Genomic DNA, 20,973 nt, shown 5'->3' on the forward strand with positions numbered 1-20,973 from the left:
ATTACTGTATTGCTGTGATTTGTAGTCCTCTATTGCTGATGGTATTATTCTGCATTGCTGTCTAATGGATTGCTGGGATTTGTAGTCCCCTGTAGCTGATGGTATTATTCTGCATTACTGTAGAATGTATTGCTGGGATTTGTAGTCCGCTATAGCTGATGGTATTATTCTGCATTACTGTAGAATGTATTGCTGGGATTTGTAGTCCGCTATAGCTGATGGTATTATTCTGCATTACTGTAGAATGTATTGCTGGGATTTGTAGTCCTCTATAGCTGTTGGTATTTTGCATTACTGTATAATGTATTGCTGGTATTTGTAGTCTTCTATAGCTGATGGTATTATTCTGCATTACTGTATAATGTATTGCTGGGATTTGTAGTCCCCTGTAGCTGATGGTATTATTCTGCATTACTCTATAATGGATTGCTGGTATTTGTAGTCCTCTATAGCTGATGGTATTATTCTGCATTGCTGTCTAATGGATTGCTGGGATTTGTAGTCCCTCTACAGTATGGAGTCAGTGGCAGAACTACCAGGGGTGCAGTGTTTGCAGCTGTGACTGGGCTGTGTTTGCATTGTAACTGTAACTCATCTCTGAGCCTGACGAGGGGGACCCTGTGTGGCCCTGAAAGCGCTAGCCAATGAGAGACAGCATCTGTCAATAAATGAGCATCTAATTGCTGTTATTATCGTTGTTGGAGTGCTGGTGACGTCCTTTCTTTTTGCATTGTAACTGTGTTACAATGGGACATGAGCTTCTAATGTCTGCATGTTGTTTTCAATGTATAGATATTTGGACCAAGAAATTTACATCTGCTCCTTTTAAAGAAGTGGACTTTGTTCCAAGAAATGCGCCTGACCGGAAATATAATATGCAACTCACTGCGACAATATATCATGCCCCGGGATAGAAAATGTCTGCACTTTGAAAGAATGATGCTATATGAGTCATGTTATAAAGGTCATCCGCTGTCTTATGAATCGGTCCTCAGAGGGCACTTTTTGAATACTAAAGAAATAAAATCTGTAACCGCTTTATGGTGTTATTTTTCCTCTTGAGTTCTAAATAAATGTCAGTTTTCAATAAATGTTCTAAAAATGTGGGGATATTGGTATGGAGTTGGGACTACAAATCCCAACATGCCTCTGGGAGCCGTGCCTGTAACTATCAGTCTTGCAATGCCTCATGGGAGTTGTAGTTCCAGAACAGCTGTAGGGTCGGAGTCGCCCACCTCTGGTCTATTTGGAATGCCATATAATATTTAATTAACTTACTGCCGGCAAGTAGTTTTGGGGTAGCAGAATAAGATGGTACACTTGTTTTATTTCTCACTCCCCTGGCAGCGCCACTCTCCTCATCTCTCCGAAACTCCAGAATAGGGGATAGGCCCTCACCGCCCTCATGTACACTGCATGACTGCTGGTCCTGCATTGTTCGTGATGACATCAGAATGCTTGCGACTTACACCGTGGCAAAGGGAGGCGGCTTCATGGAAGCGGTGGCGCAGCGTGGTGGAATCCTGCCAGAGCAAGGATTAAGGAAGAACTATGGGCATTTAAAAAATTAACCCTTGCAGTGGGGATCCCCCCCCACCCCCCGGGTTAAGTGCTTGTTTTGGTCTAGGGTCTTAAGTAAAAGACACTCACCTGATCCTCAGTCCCACTCTGGTGACTGCTCATCTCTCTCCCCTTCCAATTTGGCTGTAGAATGTCCCTTGGAATCCTCATGTCTAATAGGCTGTATAGACGTGATAATGTCCCAGATCCTTAAACTGCCGGAGCAATGCGGGGGTAAGCCCGACTGCAAGAGTTTATTTTTGAACTGTCCGGAGTTCTTCTTTAAGGGAACTATTCCTGTACCCCTACACTTAATGAGCATTTAACCCCCTGCTGTGCGAGGACGCCCCACTGCAAGGGTCATGTTTTGTTGCTGCTTGAAGTGGGCCTTTATATCTCAATCTCTAAAGGAACCAAAAAGCCTTTGCTCTAGCATAGTCCTTTAAGTGATATTAAAGCTTTGTTTTTTGGGGGGGTTTACACCTAAGAGGCCCACCTTTTTATAAATACTGTTTTCTTTAAAAAAAACAAACAAAAAAAAAAATCCCGGCCGTGCCTGCAGTAGTTGTGTGCGTCCACAAAGGCATGCTTCTCCTCCCAACAGGTTGGTTGATTGACGGTAAAAGGAGCCTGTGGCTCTTCTGTCCTCAGTATTCTCCCCCCACAACCAGGAAGTTCAGGGAACAGAGGATCACTTTGGGGACCAGCGGCCATGACATCGGTGACACAGGTAAGTGTGGAGGGACACACACAAAAAGGTACTGGTTGTTTTTTTTTTTTACCTTAATGCAGAGAATGCATTAAGCTATAAAAGGATCAGCCTTCAATACTACTTTAAATAGGTATCGACAATACAGTACTTTAAAAACCAATTTCAAAAGGCTTAAGGAAAATAGGTCGAATGGTGCTAATCAGTATAGCCCAATAGCCAACATTGCTTCTGGAACCACTAACTATGAGCACAGGAAAGGAAGAGGCCAGAATGGTTTTAGAGCAATGTTATAGCCGTTGTTAGCTTACGTTTGAATGTTAAAAATCTAACTTTTATGTATTATCTATGACAAAATCTTTATTTCAGAGGGTGGAAAAAAATGTGTTTTTGTTTTGAACAGAATGGGGAAGGATTGGAGCCCCTGTTGGGTTTTAATTGCTCTCCTTGTCAGTGTTGCAGATTTTTCTTCACTTGCCAAAACCCGACCTGGCTTTGAAATAAACCACAAATAACAGTTTTATTGCATTCTTTACCGATAACTGCTAAAGCATTGTGGGTAAATGTTGCTGGGTATAGATGTCACAGTGCTGGAGATGATGGACATGTATGCTGGGTGGATCAATGCAGAAGAATAATGGACACAGCTACAATCCTGCCGGCTCTCCTGCCAGGGTCAGACTGGCCCACCATAACCTGCAACCCTCTCACCCACCCAGATACTCCCACCCTCCCTGGATTACAAAGACATGTGGCCCTATGCTTCCTAGATAACCTCTCCTGTATTTATTGCAGGAAGCCCATGTGCATGGGGCCTCAAACACAGAAGTTATCCGGGAAGTATAAATAACTATTACGCTTCCCAGATCACTTTTTCCTGTGTTTAGTTGCATTTACACTAAATAAAACCAGGCTCAACGGTCCCAGGATGAAGAAAATTGTTTGTCTAAGACAAGGGTGAGCAACTTCAGCTCTCCAGATGTGCTTTAATTACAGATCCCAACATGCCTCTCCCTCTGGAAGTCATGCCTTTTAATTGTCAGTCTTGAAATGGCTCATGGGACTTGTAGTTCCACAACAGCTGGAGGGCTGGAGTGGCCCACCCCTGGTCTAAGGGAGGGAATGCTAAGTGCACCTAGATGCTGCTAAACGTGAACGAGCCCTGAGAAAAGCCTTATATCTAGAAAGTTCAAGCTGTCACAACAGTTGCAGTTTTGGCCAAGAGGAAGGCACAAGTCCTACTGGGCAACTGTTGTCCTATAGGAGAAACTTCCTTCCTGATGCCACAAGGCCGATCCGACGCAACTCCCTGGATGGAAATACTACCATATTAGTCTACAGTTATTACCGCTTTTATTAGTTGGAATACAAACATCCATTCCCCTTCTGAATTTTGCCTCATGTATTCCTTAAGGTGGCCATACACTGTACAACCATCGCAAGACCTTAGTCTTGCGATGGTTGTAAAGTGATTAAAAAAACGTACGATCTGCCTATCTTGGACAAGCAGATCATACTCTCGATCATCGCAAGCCCGCCCACCTGAGGGGCGGGCTTCCGATGACCGCAATGCTGAACGGGCAGTGTGCGCGTGCGCACACCGGCCCGATCGGCATTTGTCTCCCGAGCACCGTTTAAACCAGCCGAAAATCGTACGATTTACGAATCGTACTGGTTTTCTAGCGTGCTCCTTAGACAAAAGACATGCGACCGTACAGTAGAAACGGTCGCACGTCTTCGTTCACACTGCTCGATTCTCGTACGAGAATCAAGCAGTGTATGGGCACCTTCAGCTTACCCATGGAACACCCACTGAGTGTTAAGTCTTCTTCCACAAGCAAACATGTTACTTTGCCATTTGCAAAGTCCTTGGGATAAAAAGGCTATTGGCCTTTTAATGGTCTTGTATATATTTGAAATTTAAAAAAAAAATGTATTTTTAGGGCCCATTCCCACCCAATGCAGTTTTTTTTAGCACATTAAAAACATTTACAATATACACAAAACATAGGAGGCTTATAGACTAGAGAGATCTGTAGATAATTGGCACTCTGTATCCCACTGTACACTAAGTGGAAAGATTATTATGACCACCTGACGTTTGTAGGCAAATTAGCTATAATTTTGCGCTGAAGTTGAAGGGAGGGCCAGACCATCATAAATAGGGAAGCAGGTTGTTTACCACGACAGTAGAAGTGATTTGTTTTCTGAAGATATGGGTAAACAACGCGATTTAACAGCCTTTGATTGTGGGATGATTGTTGGCGCTCGGAGCCATGGAGCGAGTATCAGCAAAACAGCAGAATGTGTTAAATGTTCAAGAGCAGCTGTTGTTAAAGTGTTAAAGACTGGACTGTCAGCCGAAAATCTGGGTCTGAACGTGCGAATTGTGGCCGTCAGCGACTAGTCAATGTTAGGGTAGAACGGAGAGTGGCAAGACTGGTACAAGACAACAGAAGGGCAACAGTGCAGTGTCAAGATTCCTCGCATCACCTTTCAACATCTCATGTCCGAACGAAGTACTGATGGGGTGGTCATAATAATCTGGCCACTCAGTGTAAGGCACCATTCACACTTGTGAATGAGGCCAGATCGCTCCTCCATGAGACTCACGTGATCAGTTACAGATGGGAGGCCATGTACAATGCAATGATGGCTGCCCCCAGCTGTTTGCAGGCCCTTTGCATGTAATTAAACATGCTGCATCTACCGATGGATGACCTCACCTGGACACAGACTGTTTGCAAGCGTGAATGAGACCTAATTGCTTGACCTCTGGGCTTAATGACTTAACTATATGACCAACAAAAGCAGAGATTGCTCCTGCTAGGCTGCATCTTTCTAAAGGTGCCCATACACCTGTACGATAATAGCGGGTGATTCCGCGAGCGTACGATAATCGGCAGGTGTGCGACTGTTTCTACTGTAAGGTTGCACGTCTTTTGTCTCCCGAGCAGGCTTGAAAACCCGGCGGGTTAGTGGCATTCTCGGGAGACAAATGCCGCACGGGGCGGTGTACGCAAGCGCACACTGCCCGCTCAGCATTGGAATCATCGGAAGCCCTCCACTCAGCAGGGAGGGCTTGCGATGATCGCAAGTACGATCTGCCTGTCCAAGATGGGCAGATCGTACAAGCTTTTAATTACCTTACAACCATCGCAGGATGAAAGTCGTGCGATGGTTGTAAGGTGTATGGCCAGCTTAAGCATAAAGGACAAGAAAATCAAAACTCCTGATTTTAGAAGATGATTTTATAGTTCTCTGTCTCAAATGTTATAAGTGAACAATGTCTTATCCTGATGGCATGACTTCTACATAAAACTTTTAGCAAGTTGCAACTCATGGACAATCATGTCATCTAAACACTTGTAATACAATAGGCACAATATTTGCATGATGTCCTACATTGACCGACTTGATTTGCTTATCCAGCTAAATCTATGCAAACAAACTACAAGGGCCAGGATCACGTTAAAATGGTTACACTGCAGTGTATATTATGTTTGTACCTCAGAATTCATACAAGTTGTACTGCTTTGTTGGGTGGTCACGGGTGGTGGGGGCTCAAATTTTGCCTTCAGAGGCCAAAACAAATACCCACCATATTCCAAATAAAAGACTTGATAAAGTTGTGATAGAAATACATGAATTGCCATTACTGATCTTTGGAAAACGACTGCTGCCTGGCTGTGAAGTTGCTCCTCTGGTGTGGGTCCAGAAAAAAAACAGGCAACTAGCATTTTTAGATGCCCAGCAATGGTAACCCATGTATTTCTCTGAGGAGAACTTACTTTTAAAGAAAATAACAGTAGCTATTTCTGTTTAAAAAATGGTTCATTAGGACTGTTAGCCAACATAGCATCTCTTTGCTCCTAAAGCTAAATAAAAAAGTTGTGGCTTAGGCCTCATTCACACTGCTATATAATACGCTGCGCATAGATGCGTGCAGCGTTTTTTCCCCATATGCAAATAGCTCCATACACATAGCAGCGTATGGAGCTGTATTTTTGTGCTGCGTAAAGATGCGCAAAAATAAAATGGAACCGAGACACTCTAAATTTGTATTTTCCTTGCACACAATTGGCTATTCTTTGCAAAGTGAACTTTCACTTCATTCACTAGGCAAAGGAAAAATTCCAATTCCCTTGTAAAGTGAACAGCCGATTTGCCTTCAGCAAATCAACCTCAGTGTAATAGATTAGTCACTTGACATGTAAGCAACCGTCAGACTTAAGGTACCTATAAATATATATAGTGCAGTTGTATTCTTATCTCAGCCTCATAGCCATCCTCTGACAATGACAGTGAAGCTAGATAAGGACACAAGTAAGAAAACATTTCAATGTAAGTATGCACATTTATAATCGTTCATGAATTCATATTAAAATTCTTGCATAAGCTTGGACATGACTGGTTCTCTTTATTTTGTATTAAGTAAAGGCGTTATTTGAGTCACCAGGAATTGGAATAAAGGAGAACGCTGAGATTGTCAAACTGTTTATTCTGAAAAATCCAACAGAAAGACTTCATACAAATTAAGAACTGTAACCTTTTACAAAAATCATTGAACAATACTGCCTGCTGTGAAACAGGCAGAGTCATTACCAAAGTATTTCAAGAGAAAACTACATTTTGACAACAAGGTGGACATGCTCTGACCTGCAGGCATGTGTTCCGCTCAGTGACCGTACCATTCCCTCCATCGTTAAATCCATAGTAAATATATATTATACATCAGTCAAGTCTTAGACTACACAGTATATTAACATGCTGTACCCAAATAGAAATCAGGTGCCATAAGCGGATTTTATGATCCTGTACAAGTCACATGGGTAGATACTCTGCCATCCAACATATTGCAGTGCTGACGCACAGAGATGGCAGCTCCAGTCCGTCTGCTTGACATAAGCACTGGCTTCATGAGTCCTTAAAGTGCCCTTAAAAGATTAACTCAGTCTGAGCTCCATGCTTTCACTTCTGGACTAATCGATTAGGCATGTGGTCTTCATTGTAGACAATTAAAATAACATTCTCCTGTGGTAGCAGGATCACAAGCATTGCGTTGGCTCTTTCGGTCGTACGTCACCCGTACACACACACACACAAACATGCCATATTCTTATGTGATAGACATTTAACTGTCCGTGGAAGGAGGATCCTGCATGGATTCTGGGTTAAAAAGGAAAGAGGCAAAATGTCAGACTTCAAATATAGAAAGAAACAACAAAACAAAACAAAAAACTGCTGTGAACCATGTACATTTTTTATCTCTGTGGCTGTGCAGTCATAATAATGGGGAGTATTTATCAAAACTGGAGCAGACAGAATTTGGAGCAGTTGCCCATGCCAACCAATTAGCGTTTATCTTCAATTAGTTCAGTTGAGCTTTGAGAAAGAAAGATAGAAGCGGAGTGGTCACTATGGGCAACCGCTTCAGATTGTCTGCTCCAGTTTTGATAAATTCCCCCCAATGTATATAGACGTGATGAACTCGGGAACCAGTGTTAATCATACTGCTCAACCATCATTCCAGGCACGTTTTATCATACCAAACAAAATATTAGGGCCCTTGTACACTGATGCAGATACACCTTTCTTGTTAGTGAATTATGAGAAACATTGCATTTTGCATAGTGCTGCACATTTTTTCATGTGTTGCACAGCTCATATGTTTTCATAGATGTGTGTGTGTGTGTGTGTGTGTGTGTGTGTGTGTGTGTGTGTGTGTGTTGTGGTGCATTAAAGGGGCAAGTGTAGGCTGCAACTGATTTTCATAAAATCGATTAGTTGGCCGATTTTTTTTCGATCAAAATCTGATGAAATAAAATGTAAATACCATCCTTAATTTTAAATAAAATACACAAATGCAGTGTTACAAAGTTTACTTCAGAATAAAGCTGCATGCACAATTTTTTGCAATTGCACTGGAATGCACAGCATTGAGGTACAGCGCCTTCCAGTGTGGGCGATCACACTGTGGGTGGCAGATGCATTTGGGGTCCATTGGCATTTCATGGCACCGCAACGTACCTCCCACAGCAGAATTTGTCGGCCAAAACCAAAAATGACTTTTCCACTAATATCTATATATATCTATATCTATAGATAGATATATATATTTTAATTATATTGTAAGCACGTGGCACTGGAAAAGATTCAGCCAGGAAATGACAGCTGCCAGTGACAAGATTCCACAGACGGCAGCCGAATGCAAGTACTACAGGTACTGGGCTGGTGCAATAGCCAGCCTGCTATTGTCCATTTCAAATTGCAATAGCCAATAGAAGGCTAGCTATTGCACCCGCCCACTGCTTGCTGTGCCCTCCTCCCAGTGTTGAGAGCTAGGGGATCCAACCAACTAATCGATAATCATAGTTGACAATTATTCTCATTATCGATTAGTTGGTTGAAGCCCTAGTCAGGTGCATTGTTTACTGCATAGATGGGTGTTGGGGCCCATTAGAAATGAATGGGTACAGACCCTAAAACCCATACACAATGTGTGATGCTTTACAATAATCTGCACCACACAAATGTGAAGTCAGAGGAATTAATGAGATTTCTACTTGGTTCTTTTTTTTATGCAGTGAAACATGAATTTTACTGCATAAAGTTATTTCCTTAAACAAGTCAGAACACATGAATGCTCTGAAAACATTTTTTTTTCTAAGAATGAATGTGGCTACATTAAGTTTTTTGACTAGTAAAAAGGAAAAAAAACCCCGGAGCAGGATGGAGAATTTATCTTCAAAAATCAATAGTCTAGCAGGGAATGTGGTTTTTTTTATTTAGGAAACTCACTCCAAAATGTCATTTGATTTTAACTTTTGATTTTGAAGGACATTCATCAAGTCTCTGATAACATTATTGAATGTTCTAAAGAGATTTTTCATATGAACGCTCGGATAAAAATCTACCAGTGTATGGGCAGCTCTAGTGAAGAAGGCAGTGGAATGGAATATGGAAAAACATTACTCGATGTACAGTATCATTTTATATACACCTTTCCCTAACATTGGTTAATAAGTTAGACAAGTATTTTCTGTTGACACACACACACGTCCAACAACTATATAACTGGGTAATAAATTAAAGTGAACACACAAATTAGAGGTTGCATACTCTAATAATAAGTGAACATGTAACTGTGCCTATTTTAAAAAAAAAAAGAGAACTATGGCCAAACCTTTTTTGTCATTTGTTCTCTTTTGGGTCACAGGAGGACATTTACATTTACAAAACTCATCATCCACTGCTATATGCCAACAGTGTAGAGTCATGGTGCAGCTGGAAAGGATCCTGACAATTGTCAGGATCCAACCCCCCCCCCCACCACTGACAGCTGGCTCTGCCCCTCTAGAGCCTACTACTGTACGGTCGCACGTCTTTTCTCTAAGGAGCACGCTATAAAAACTTTACATCTCTCTGCAGGAACAAGATCGTGAACTGAGCAATCAGCGTTATGTGATCACTCAGTTCTTGATCTATAGAGCCGACGTGTGACAGCTGCAGTGTCCCACGCCGGCTCCATTTATGGTGATGTGTATTTCACTCTCCCCATAGTTCTCCTTTAGGCCCCGTTCACATATAGCGAATTGTCGCGCGATATCGCGCATTTTTGCCGCGCGATATCGCGAGAAGTTGCCGGCCAATGCTATTCAATGGAGCTGTCTTAACTCCATGTCGCTCGTCGCGGTCGCTTCTACCGGACCCTTTTTTCGGCGGATTTTGCTTTTTTTCTATGGAGCCCGACGGAGAAGGTCGCGCTACCGTCGCCCCGAAAGTCGCGCTATCCCGGCCGCTGCAAAAGGTATGTCGCTATATGTGAACGGGGTCTTAAGGTAAAAATGATAGGCTCTCAAAAAAAAAAAAACACTGAATTAAACAGTAACAATTATCAGCACTACACACCATAGGTAAGCAAACCCATCCCACCAGCTATTGTGGAACCACTAGTCCCATGAGGCATTGGAAATCTGACAGCCACAAGTCCCATAGGTATGATGGGATTTGTAGTGACACCATAGCTGGATCTGCCTACCCCTGCTATACATTGTGTATGAGGCCTTTTAGCAGAAATATCATTTCAGGGAGGGCAGCGAGCAGATCTGGTATACAGAATTGTAATCCAGCATTAGGCCTCATTCACACGAGAAAAGGCCGGCACGTACAGCTCCGTGCACGCCCGTATCGCTCAGCTGTTACGGTAGTACGCAGCCCCGGTCCTTCTCTATGGGAGTACACGACCGTACACTGCCCTACACTGACAGGATGGATCCTGTCGCATCCGAGCCGGGACACCTGCACCCGTACGGACCTGCACTTGGGGTGAGCGTAGGGCAGCATACGGCCACGTACTCCCATAGAGAAGGACAGGGGCTGCATACTAAATCACACGCACCTGTCCTTCCCGGGAGCTGCCCGATACTGCCGTGCACGCAGCACAGAGCTGTACGTGCCGGCCTTTTCTCATGTGAATGAGGCCTTACTAGGACGTGACCTACAAAGACATGTTATCCTAATACGTAGCTGTAGGGTACCCCCCAAATAACATGGCAGAGGTAACAGGGTGACAAGGCTCAATTCACAATTGCTGACACCAGGATAAACCTGATTTAAAAAAAAAAAAAAATGATTGTCAGCTGAATCCAATGAGACTTACAAATAACAGTCACATGGCTGCAATGAAGATCTCTACGCTTGTGTACAGCTGTGTATAGCGTGTGAATGGCACCTGGAAATAATCCTTCCTCACATCTATAGATTGAACACCATGGTCTTTTTTTCAACCTATGCAACTATAATTTGACATACTTTGTCATCCGATACGGCCTTGGCAACAGAAGGCTGAATGAATGTAAATGTGTACGTTCCCTAGCTATAAGGGGACATTGTGACCTCTGATAAGGATAGCTTCCTGCCTGCTTTAATCACCAAAGAGCTTGTGACTGGAAGGGTGATAAACTTACAGAGTGGGGCTCCTCCCATGACATACAGGCCGGCACGTACACAGTGTCACACACGTACACAGTCACACACTGCACATGTTTTCACTGACCAGGAAACACACATACAAGCTGACACATCTGGATGCTTCTACAAGGCAGATCTCTGAGCTGAGAAGTGCTGCCACACTTCTATAAATATCAGCTATACGAGGCCATTCGTGAGCCTCAATCCATCTACACGAGAATGCTTCAAGTTCTCACTGCTCTCCTGAATTCCCAGAATGTCGGTGAGACTAAAACCGAGAGGAGGACGACTAAAGTTCAGTTATGTCCTACAGTCATGTGGGGAGAGATTATACAGCTATAGAATGATCTTTAATGAGTTACAGGGTTCAGCAAAAGCAGAAAGACCGGTTCTTTATTTACAGCTGAAGAGCAACGTGCAAATTATAGGTACCCAAAGCCACTTACAGGAGGAAATGAATAAAATTCCTTTTGTCGCAACTGAAACTTAGTCAGATTTTGAATGTTACATTGTTCAAAGCTGTTTTGGGGGGGAGGGGGAACAGAAGCCGACTGGTTGCCATGGACAACGGCAGTCCTTCCGACACTATATTAAACAAAATATCTAAACTGATGAAAGTTAAGGATGAGCGCACGTTAAAAAGAATATGCTCTTTAAGTCCCCTTTAGGCCGTATTTACATCTGCGCTTTCTGTGAACACACCAAACGCACACAAAAACACATGCTTTGCCATGCATCGATGGTGGCAAAGATATTGTGGACACTCAGAGCTGTGTATTTTCTCCTTTTGTATACTTGGTTTGGAAACGTGTGGTTTTGTTTAGTCTACAGCCTGCCAATAATTATTTTGTGCCAAGGACACAAGCTTAGAGAACTAGGAGGTAAGCGCTTTACCCCATAGTTCTCCTAAGAGTCACGGGAGGACATAAACTAGCGTCCTCCCACAACCAAAAGCTCAGTATACCACAAGCTACAGCTTGCGGTATACTGGGACCGCCAGAGTCGGGACGGATCCCGACATTACAAGTCTGGATCCACCCAGCTGCGTGATTGACAGCTGGCTCTGCCAATCCAGAGGCAAAGCCCCCTCCCCCGGTCGTTCCTCCAGTTAGCACTGAAGGATCGGAGCGGGAGAATCCCTGCAGGGAGCCATGAGTGACAGTCACGGCTCTCTGCAGGGACATGATCGAGAAGTGAGCGAGCGATGGTATGTGTTCGCTCACTTCCCGATCAATTGAGCCGATGTGACAGTTTCATTGTCGCACGTCGGCCCCGAACTATGAGGTGGAGTGAAAAATCACTCACAGTTCTCCTTTTAAGTTTTAAAACACTTCACATGATGTTGATTTCACAGTATATCTAATGAGTTGCTAACACCTAGAAATCCCAGAATACATTAATGATTGTGGAAAGAAATATCTGTTGCTTATCCTAATAAAGTATTAACTGCCATACAGACGCTCTTGCGTTTCTCTCGCATTAGGCTATATAGGGGCACCTTAACCTTTGACTTCCAAGATAAGTGTGGTATGGAATTTAATGCCGTCTACAGAAATAGAAACCGCAAAACACCCTTGCATTGCCATTCATTTGTAATGGCAAGCCAAATGCAGCCAGGAAGATGTGCGTTTTTCCTCCGCATTTGTGTGCATTAAAACGTGTACAGACATGGAAACCAAACACACGGAATGCATGTCACAAAATTTGCTACATGAGCTTTTTTGCCACATTTGTCAAGAATTCAGGCCCCACTGAACTCAATGGTGACACGCGGCGAATGCCACACACGAACATGCCACGCTTTTCCATAACGCACAGGTGTGAATTCAGGCTTAAAGGGACATCAGCGATCCCTCCCTCCCTGTGCCGCGTGACATAAATACTCACCAGATTCCAACGGGCCTGGCCTCCGCTGATTATTTACATTCTACGGCAGACATCTCCTGGCCACGCCTGCACAGTACATCCCTATTGACTTCTATGTGGCTCGTCTAACTCCCATCTCTCGGCTGAGAGACAGACAAACTCCATAGAAGTCGATGGGGATGTACTGCACAGGCACAACCAAGAGGAGGAGAGGACCGCTGCAGGATGTAAGCAATCAACTGAGGCTGGGCCCGTTGGATCTCTAAGTATTCATCTGTACATTGGGAGGGAGCAGTGATGTCCATTAAAGGGGACTAAAAGGATGAGTCCACTTAGGAGAACTATGAGGCGAGTGATTTCCACTCACCTCATAGTTCTAGCCGACTTGCGACAATGAGACTGTCACAGGTCGGCTCAGTAGATCGGGAGGTGGGCGAACACATACCGGCGTTCGCTCACCTCTCGATCCTGTCACGGCTCTCTACCGTGACAGGGGAGAGGTTGATTCCCCCCTCCCCGTTCCGATCCGCCAGCACTGACTGGCGGAACGGACGGGGGAGGGGCGGGTACAGCTGGCTCTGCCTCTAGATAGGCAGAGCCAGCTGTCAGTCACGCAGCTGGGCGGATCCCGGCACAATTGTCGGGATCCGCTTCAGCGTCTCAGTATACCGCGAGCTACAGCCTAGGGTGACGGGAGGACGCTAGTTTGTGTCCTCCCGTTACCCTAAGGAGAACCTTGGGGAAAAGACTTAACCCCATAGTTCTCCTTTAACTGATAACTGTCAGCAGAGGCAGAGTACAAAAAGCTCACCAAATTTCTGGCAGGATTAACCATTATCAAACAGAAATAGAATTCTCTCAATTTTTTATTTAACAGATCTAACGGGAGCAAATAGAAGTTCATTTTTACATTCATTAAAAAAAAGGTAATGTTTTTCATTAAAAGTGAATCTCCAGACAAAAACTTATTGGATAGAGTGGGGATGTGCCGGTCCTCTGAAAATTTTTGAGCTGTCCGATTGGCGACTGGGGAGATTTCCCCGCGCCTCCTGGGCCGGTGACTGGGGAGATTTCCCCGCGCCTCCTGGGCCGGTGACTGGGGAGATTTCTCCGCGCCTCCTGGGCCGGTGACTGGGGAGATTTCCCCGCGCCTCCTGGGCTGGTGACTGGGGAGATCCCTCCGTGCCTCCTGGGCTGGTGACACCTAGCGAATGGATTGAATTACCTGTTTCCCCTCTCCTCTTTAGTCCATTATTTATTCCTTTCAGCGATTTACCTGGGAGGTGATGACATTCTCACTAGTGGATTCTCCAAAATGAATATAAGCAAATTCCACCCAAGACAAAACAGGAATTTAAGCTCCGAGCAACAATATAGGTGCCGTTGGGACTGGTGACAGGAAACCTCTCAATGGGTCAAAGACAGCAATAAAGTCCTTCTCCGCTCTATTAACAATGTAAACAAAATATACAGATTTTGCTCATGTTTCAAATAGCAGTCTTTAGCAACTTACCACTTAATCTTTTGAACTTCTGTTTAGCAGCTGCTCGTTCTTTGGCATCAAAGTACCAGACGGTCAAAGCATACCTGTGATGCAGAAGGATAACCATTACAGATCTTGCAGAAATAACATGACAGTTGTATATCACTGTGTCCTATGAGCTGGGGCTTACCTGGTAGCATAGGAAGGCTGAACCTCGTGTGGGTTGCGACGGTCAGACCAGAAAAAAACCAGCCGGTCAAAGAGTGGCTCCACATCCGCAACATCTGAGCCGCCATCGGGGAAAATTCGCAGAATCCCCCCATGAACCTGCAACAGATACACCAAAGAGGTTACAGAGTGAATCAGAACACCTCCATGAGCCAAAACAAAATAAAGGTCCCTTACAGAGGAACTGACCATGGGAAATAATGTATATGTTTTCAATGACAGCAAGGCAATATATAAAAATAAAGCCATTTTAAATTACCTGAACAATGCCTGCATCCAATCAGATTGTTCAGATATTTTGAGAGCCAGCGGGGCCAACTAGCAAGATACTGAAGCTTGGCCCAGCGGGAGATTACTCCATCCACACAGTTTAGCGTAGATGGAGGAATATGTTGCACTTTTTCCATCTGACCATAGAAAACCTATAGGTGTCTGCTTTCCACCTGGACGTTAAACTGAGAAGAGCCGATTAGGTTTTGAAGTAACAGATTAGTCCCAGGAACATCTGCTGTGCTCTCCTGCATCCCTTGTCGACAGCCAAGACTGCAGAACTTCAGCATTAAGCATCTAAAGCTACTCTAGGTCTAATAGTTCCATCAAGTATTTTGTCTCTTTAGGATGCAGAGTGATTCCCAGGCCAGACGATAATTGGGAACCTACCTTTGCATCCCAGTTCTTGTTCAGGTAATAGATGCATGTAATGCAGCGTCCATCTTGTGTTGGATTATCTACATGTCGCACATACCCGGTTCCATTGCCTGGATAACAAGCTACCATTGCCTGGAAAATAAAAATAGATCTGACCTTTCAGTTCCTAGAAAGCAAGAATATACAACAGTTTATGTGAACTACAAATCCCAGAATGGTCTGCACTCTGATAACTAAGCATTCTGGGAAGACATCAGTCACCAAAGGTTCCCTCAAGCTGGTCTACAACCTTGCAAGGGACTTGCAGGTACAAAAGCAGTAGAAAGTGGCCAGTTATTTTAGTTTGGTCTATTCGAGTCACACCATTTAAGTAAATGTTTGACTGCTATGATTTGACGCTTAAGAAATGTTGAACAGTAATACATGGGAACCCCACAGCTGTAAAGGTTTAGTTTTACCTTGGATTTAAAGTCAAACTTCAAAGCCTTGATCTCTTTTAGGGCAACAATATCTTGTTTTTAAATCTAACCGTGGCGGAGTAAGAGCGTTATTTACCGAGTCGTCAACTGAACTGGGGACATTGCAGTTACTGAATCCTAGAATTATTGGGGCCAATGCCTTTTGGTTCAAGGCTTCTAAACTGTACTGCAGAATACAAAGCTCCGTTATTGTTTGTATGCTTTGAGTCTTACCTTGCTCATTAAGAAGCAAGGACAGTAAAAGGTTATGGAGCAAAGGTTTATGGAAGGTGTTGGCATTTCACTGGATAATCAGATTGCGAGTGAAGTCTAAAGCTGGGATTCAAGTAAAGAGGAAAAACTTCTGCATGTAGTGCAACACTGGGTGCAATTATTTAGGGCAAAGGGTTAAAAAATGGTCAATACCTAATACACCACTAAACTAGAGGTAAACAGACCTTTAATACAATACACAGATGTAGTATGAGCTAGGTACGACTATAGTATGCTTGTAGAAAACAGGTAACGGAACATCAGTATGTATGAAGTGACCAGAGCAAAGCTGGTTATACACCAACAGGGTTATTCACAAAAGGGTGAAGAGTTTGGAGAAGTGAACAAGCTAGGACAACACAACTGAATTGGAAAGTGAGCTGAATTGAGAAAATTTGATTGTTCACTTCTCTAAACTGTTGACCCTTTTGTGAATAACCGTTAGATTTGTCTTGTCCAGCCATGTCGGGATAAACATGACAAATCTAATTGATTTCCCCATCCATTCTTAACAGCATAAACGGGGGGCTCTCTACTGCCAGCTATTGTATTTTAGACAACCGTGGCTGTCAGAATACCCGAGCAGACTGCATCTTACTGGCTGCAGTCACTGTTCAGCCGAGAAATTAGCGCTCTGGCTTCTTCGTATTTTTAAATCGAGATCTGTTGAGCTAGGAGTCGGTAGCAGGGCCACCCACTGTTATTTTCAGCCGATTCCTGTGAATTCTAACAGTGGGTGGCCCTGCTAACCAAAGCGGGCAGAACAATAGTATTCAGTGGAATCGCAGACAGAGGGGCCTAGGTCATGACCTAGCTAGAAGTTACAGTTGGTGAGGGTGCTCTCCGCACACCTTACAGCAGTCCAGGACTAATCCATTTAAATTATCTCGGGTGCTGGTGACCTGTCTTTCTACTAGCTAGAAGTTAGTCACAGTCAATTGGAATTGTACTTGAAGACATTTTGCAGCTTCTCCAGTTCTAATGGGCGTCAGGAACATACCCCATCATTGATATGCATACAGGTCACTCAATTCCAGGTATGTTTCAGACTCTAATCGGAACCGAGGAAGATGCTTAGATAACCTGTGTAGTAGTATACATCTAGTAGTAGATACTATATAGTATCTTCCATACTACAGCCCAAGTCCAACCAAATGTGAATACTATGTGGAAACTTTCCTGACGTGGGCACATTAATGGAGGAGAGGGAATACAGATGAAAGACAGCAATAAGAGTTAACCTAATATGTTAAATCAGAGCTTAATGAGAGTGATAAGAACATTAAAGTTGTGGTGATCTAAGATAACAGTGAATACAGGAGCAAAGTCCAGAATGTGCATGCAATTAATCCAGGAGGTATGGGAAAGCTTGGATCTAGTAGTTCCTATTGCATGCAAGTACAGACCAAAGTTAGCACAAGGCCAGGAGCATAAGAAGTGCTGTCAGGAGGAAAGGGAGGATGCAAGAAGGGGTGTGATCCAGGGAAGAGATGTAAGAGGAAGCAATGGAGGGCCGTGTAGATGAAAGGCAAAACATGAACCAAGCAGGCATATTAAGAGAAAAAAAAAACCCAAACACATCAAACAAGACCCAACTAATGGCAGTGGTCAGACTTGAAAAGCAGAGTCTGCCTTGGCAACAGGATGGGTACATGAACGCCTAGGCAGCTAGTGAATGCAAAGTAATGATGTGGTTTGTTTTGTTGCTTTGACTGCACTTTTGTTTTTGAAATATAAAATGTACTAAGACAGAAAAGAAAATGTTCCACAAAAGATACACGTGCAACAGGCTGAGATGGGTTGTAGGCTCCAGGATGATGGAGACAGCCAGTATGAGAAGAGGGTCTCACCTTGGACCTCTCCTTCACATAGTACTGGCCCAGATGGCTTCCACACAACACCACAAGTCGGTCTATAACCGAGAGGACAAGTCCAATAGCCTCACATCCTTCTTCAGTGCCAGCGATCCACGTAATCTTGTCCCCCCGCAGGTGCTGCTTGGAGACGCCTCGTACATTCCCCGCTAACTGGCCATCCTTCAGCGCCCCTTCCTCGTGCAAGCGCCTCACCTGGGCCAGTACCTGGTCCCCCAACTCCTCTCCCAAGATGTTGTCCAGGTAACAGTAGCCAACAGAGCACAGTTGAGGCACAATGTGCTGCAGGGCCAGCTTCTCAAGGTCCACAGATGGGCAATGTTTGAGAGGCATGACTTGGGAAGGTGATGAGGAGATCCAGTCCATGGGTCTCACAATGTAGGTCAGCACTTGCAGCAAGTTCAGAATCTCCCAGTGCAATGAATAGTGACTAGCACTAGGCTAGGATGAGCTCAGTCTTCAGTAGGAGTATAGCGGGGCACATGTACATAGCGGTCTATATACAGAACAAGGCAGCGTGCTGGGATCACAGCTTCCTGCTCTGCCTGTCTCACCAGCTGTATACATGTCCTCCTATATAGCTACGTGTATGTATACGGCTCTCCAACCCCCGCCAGTCCTATACACCTCTGTACGTGCGGAATGAGCGCTTTTCACTAAACAGGCGGGGCTTGCCCTCTGATTTAAAGCCGACAACCACGCCCAGGTTCACCAGGTCCAATCCGAGCTTGAAGCGGGCGTTGTCTGCTCCCCGGTCAGAGAAGGACCGGGCCGCACGTGCTCAGGGGATACAAGGAGTAAAACGTGGATTGGCTCAGGTGGCCGTGGGTGGGACGGGTAACTAGGAAACGGCGTCCATAGTGGGAGGAGTGTCATCCGCCATTGAGGAATCCTGGCTGTGCATGTAGCCTTTGACTGAGTGTAGTGCTGAGTGTAGTAAACAGAGCGGGGCGGAGGGGGCTCAGAGGAGAGAGCGTGTTGTACTACTGAGGCAGGGGGGAGGAGAAGGAACCTGAGGACTGGTAGGAAGAGGATCTGAGGGATGTAATGGGGGTGAGAAGGAGGGCAGTAGAATGGGGGAATGAGGAGGAGGACAATATAATGGGGAATGAGGAGGAGGACAGTTTAATGGGGAATGAGGAGGACAGTATAATGGGGGGAAGAGAAGAAGTACAGTATAATGGGGTATGAGGAGGACAGTATAATGGGGGTTGAGAAGAAGGACAGTATAATGGGGGAGTGAGGAGGAGGACAGTATAATGGGGGAGTGAGGAGGAGGACAGTATAATGGGGGAGTGAGGAGGAGGACAGTATAATGAGGGGGGTGAGGCAGAGGACAGTATAATGGGGGACACTGTGGGTGAAATGGATTTTCCTTTCTGCAGGCTTTTTCACACCATTGAAGATTGCATTGCATGCTAGGTGTGCTGGTGCATTGCAGTTCATTTGATTGGCACCCCTTTGCACCTTTCGGCATCCATGCATTGTTGTGCGATACCGTGCATCGGAAATAAAAGTTGTGCATGCATTACTTTTTTCCTGCAGTGCATGGTATTGGTGTGCTTTGTAATGCACAGCAACTGAAGAGCTGCTTTGGGTTCCCATTTTAATGAATGGCAACACAGCGGTCCTAGCATGTGATGCTGTGCAGCAGTGTGTGCTCAGTGCACGGGTCCCATTAATTTAGCACAAGGCTGTGGTGTCAGTGACCCCTCCCACCCTAGAACGAAGGGGGAAGTTTTGTGAGCAATTGCTGTGCGTTTCAGCGGCTACCGCTCTGGAACGCACCGCAATTGGAGTGAACTGGCCCTTAGGGCTCATTCATATGGGAAAAAAGCTAAAACATCACCCTATGCACCCTGTACAAATCACTTGCCAGGGCCACTGCTCTCAAAAGTGGTTACATATGATTAGGGCCTTTTTGATTGCAGACAGGGCTGGCAGTTCAGGCTGCATAGAAACTGGACGCATTTAGTTGCATCTGGATGCAGCAGTCCTAGCACCCGTGTGAATGCGCCCTTAGAAAGCGTCCGCAGCAAGGGTCTTTCTCTGCAGCATGCTGGCAGGGGACAGGCTATTTACTCAGGACGTGGCTGCTTTTCTAAAGAAAACGCAGTGTAAGAATGTGCACAGCTTTTCATTTGTTGCATCTGGAATGTATTTTGCTGATATAAACAGAAAGTTTATTTGAACTTTATAGTACACACAAGCTAAATGACATGCCGTTCCCTAAAGTACTGTGTATCATAAACAATTGCCATATAAAAAATATGTGTTTTCACCTTTTTTCATCCCCTGTTGCATAACAACACTGCTGATCTCTTGTAGCCAACTAGCCACTACCTGTCTAATCCAGTGACTGCTGCTTGGTTTTTCTCAGGACAACAGTGGACCATGACTGTGTAATGTGCATTGGCATGGCTGCTTCTAGTTTCCATTGGGGAGCATGTGAAAGGGTGAAAATGCAGGAGAACTACTGAGAGACAGGGGCACAGTGTTGTCACCCTATAAAAGGAAGTGCCTGGAGAAGAATCTTTATGGCAGGATCAGGGATCAGCAAGGTGTCCGTACATGGACACTGGTGTCCGTGAGTGATCCTTGCAAGGTCCGCTGCGGTGTACAGTGCAGAACTTGGTAGGGTCCCGGCTGGGCCTCCCCCATACAATTGGTACCTTCCTGTGCTGTGTATGTGCAAGAAGGCTTTTTTTTCCTCCTTTGGGGGGCGGGGCTTGTTTTTTAGCTGGCTGAAGCAAAGAGCACTGAGAACAAGGCAAGAGTGGAGCAAAACTGCTGTTCATGGAGTGGAAAAGTAAGCAGACCTCTGGGGGGAACAGCAGCAGTTTGGTGCCCAAGGCTGGGGCAGGGGCCCACTTGGGGGGAGCATTTGCAGAGGACAGCAGC

General features: G+C 44.8%; 1 protein-coding gene across 1 annotated transcript; it reads right to left on the reverse strand.

Annotated features, from left to right (window-relative positions):
• Positions 1-7,403: 7,403 nt before the first annotated feature.
• Positions 7,404-18,405, reverse strand: EGLN3 (egl-9 family hypoxia inducible factor 3). Its single transcript, XM_018565156.1, has 5 exons — positions 18,049-18,405; positions 15,480-15,599; positions 14,782-14,918; positions 14,622-14,695; positions 7,404-7,438 (listed from the first exon to the last, which is right to left on the reverse strand). The coding sequence occupies exons 1-5, from the start codon at positions 18,403-18,405 to the stop codon at positions 7,404-7,406; spliced, it is 723 nt and encodes a 240-aa protein (XP_018420658.1).
• Positions 18,406-20,973: the final 2,568 nt, after the last annotated feature.

The sequence above is a fragment of the Nanorana parkeri genome, unplaced genomic scaffold (genome assembly GCF_000935625.1).
Source record: "Nanorana parkeri isolate BGI_ZX_2015 unplaced genomic scaffold, ASM93562v1 scaffold819, whole genome shotgun sequence".
NCBI classification, from domain to species: Eukaryota; Metazoa; Chordata; class Amphibia; order Anura; family Dicroglossidae; genus Nanorana; species Nanorana parkeri.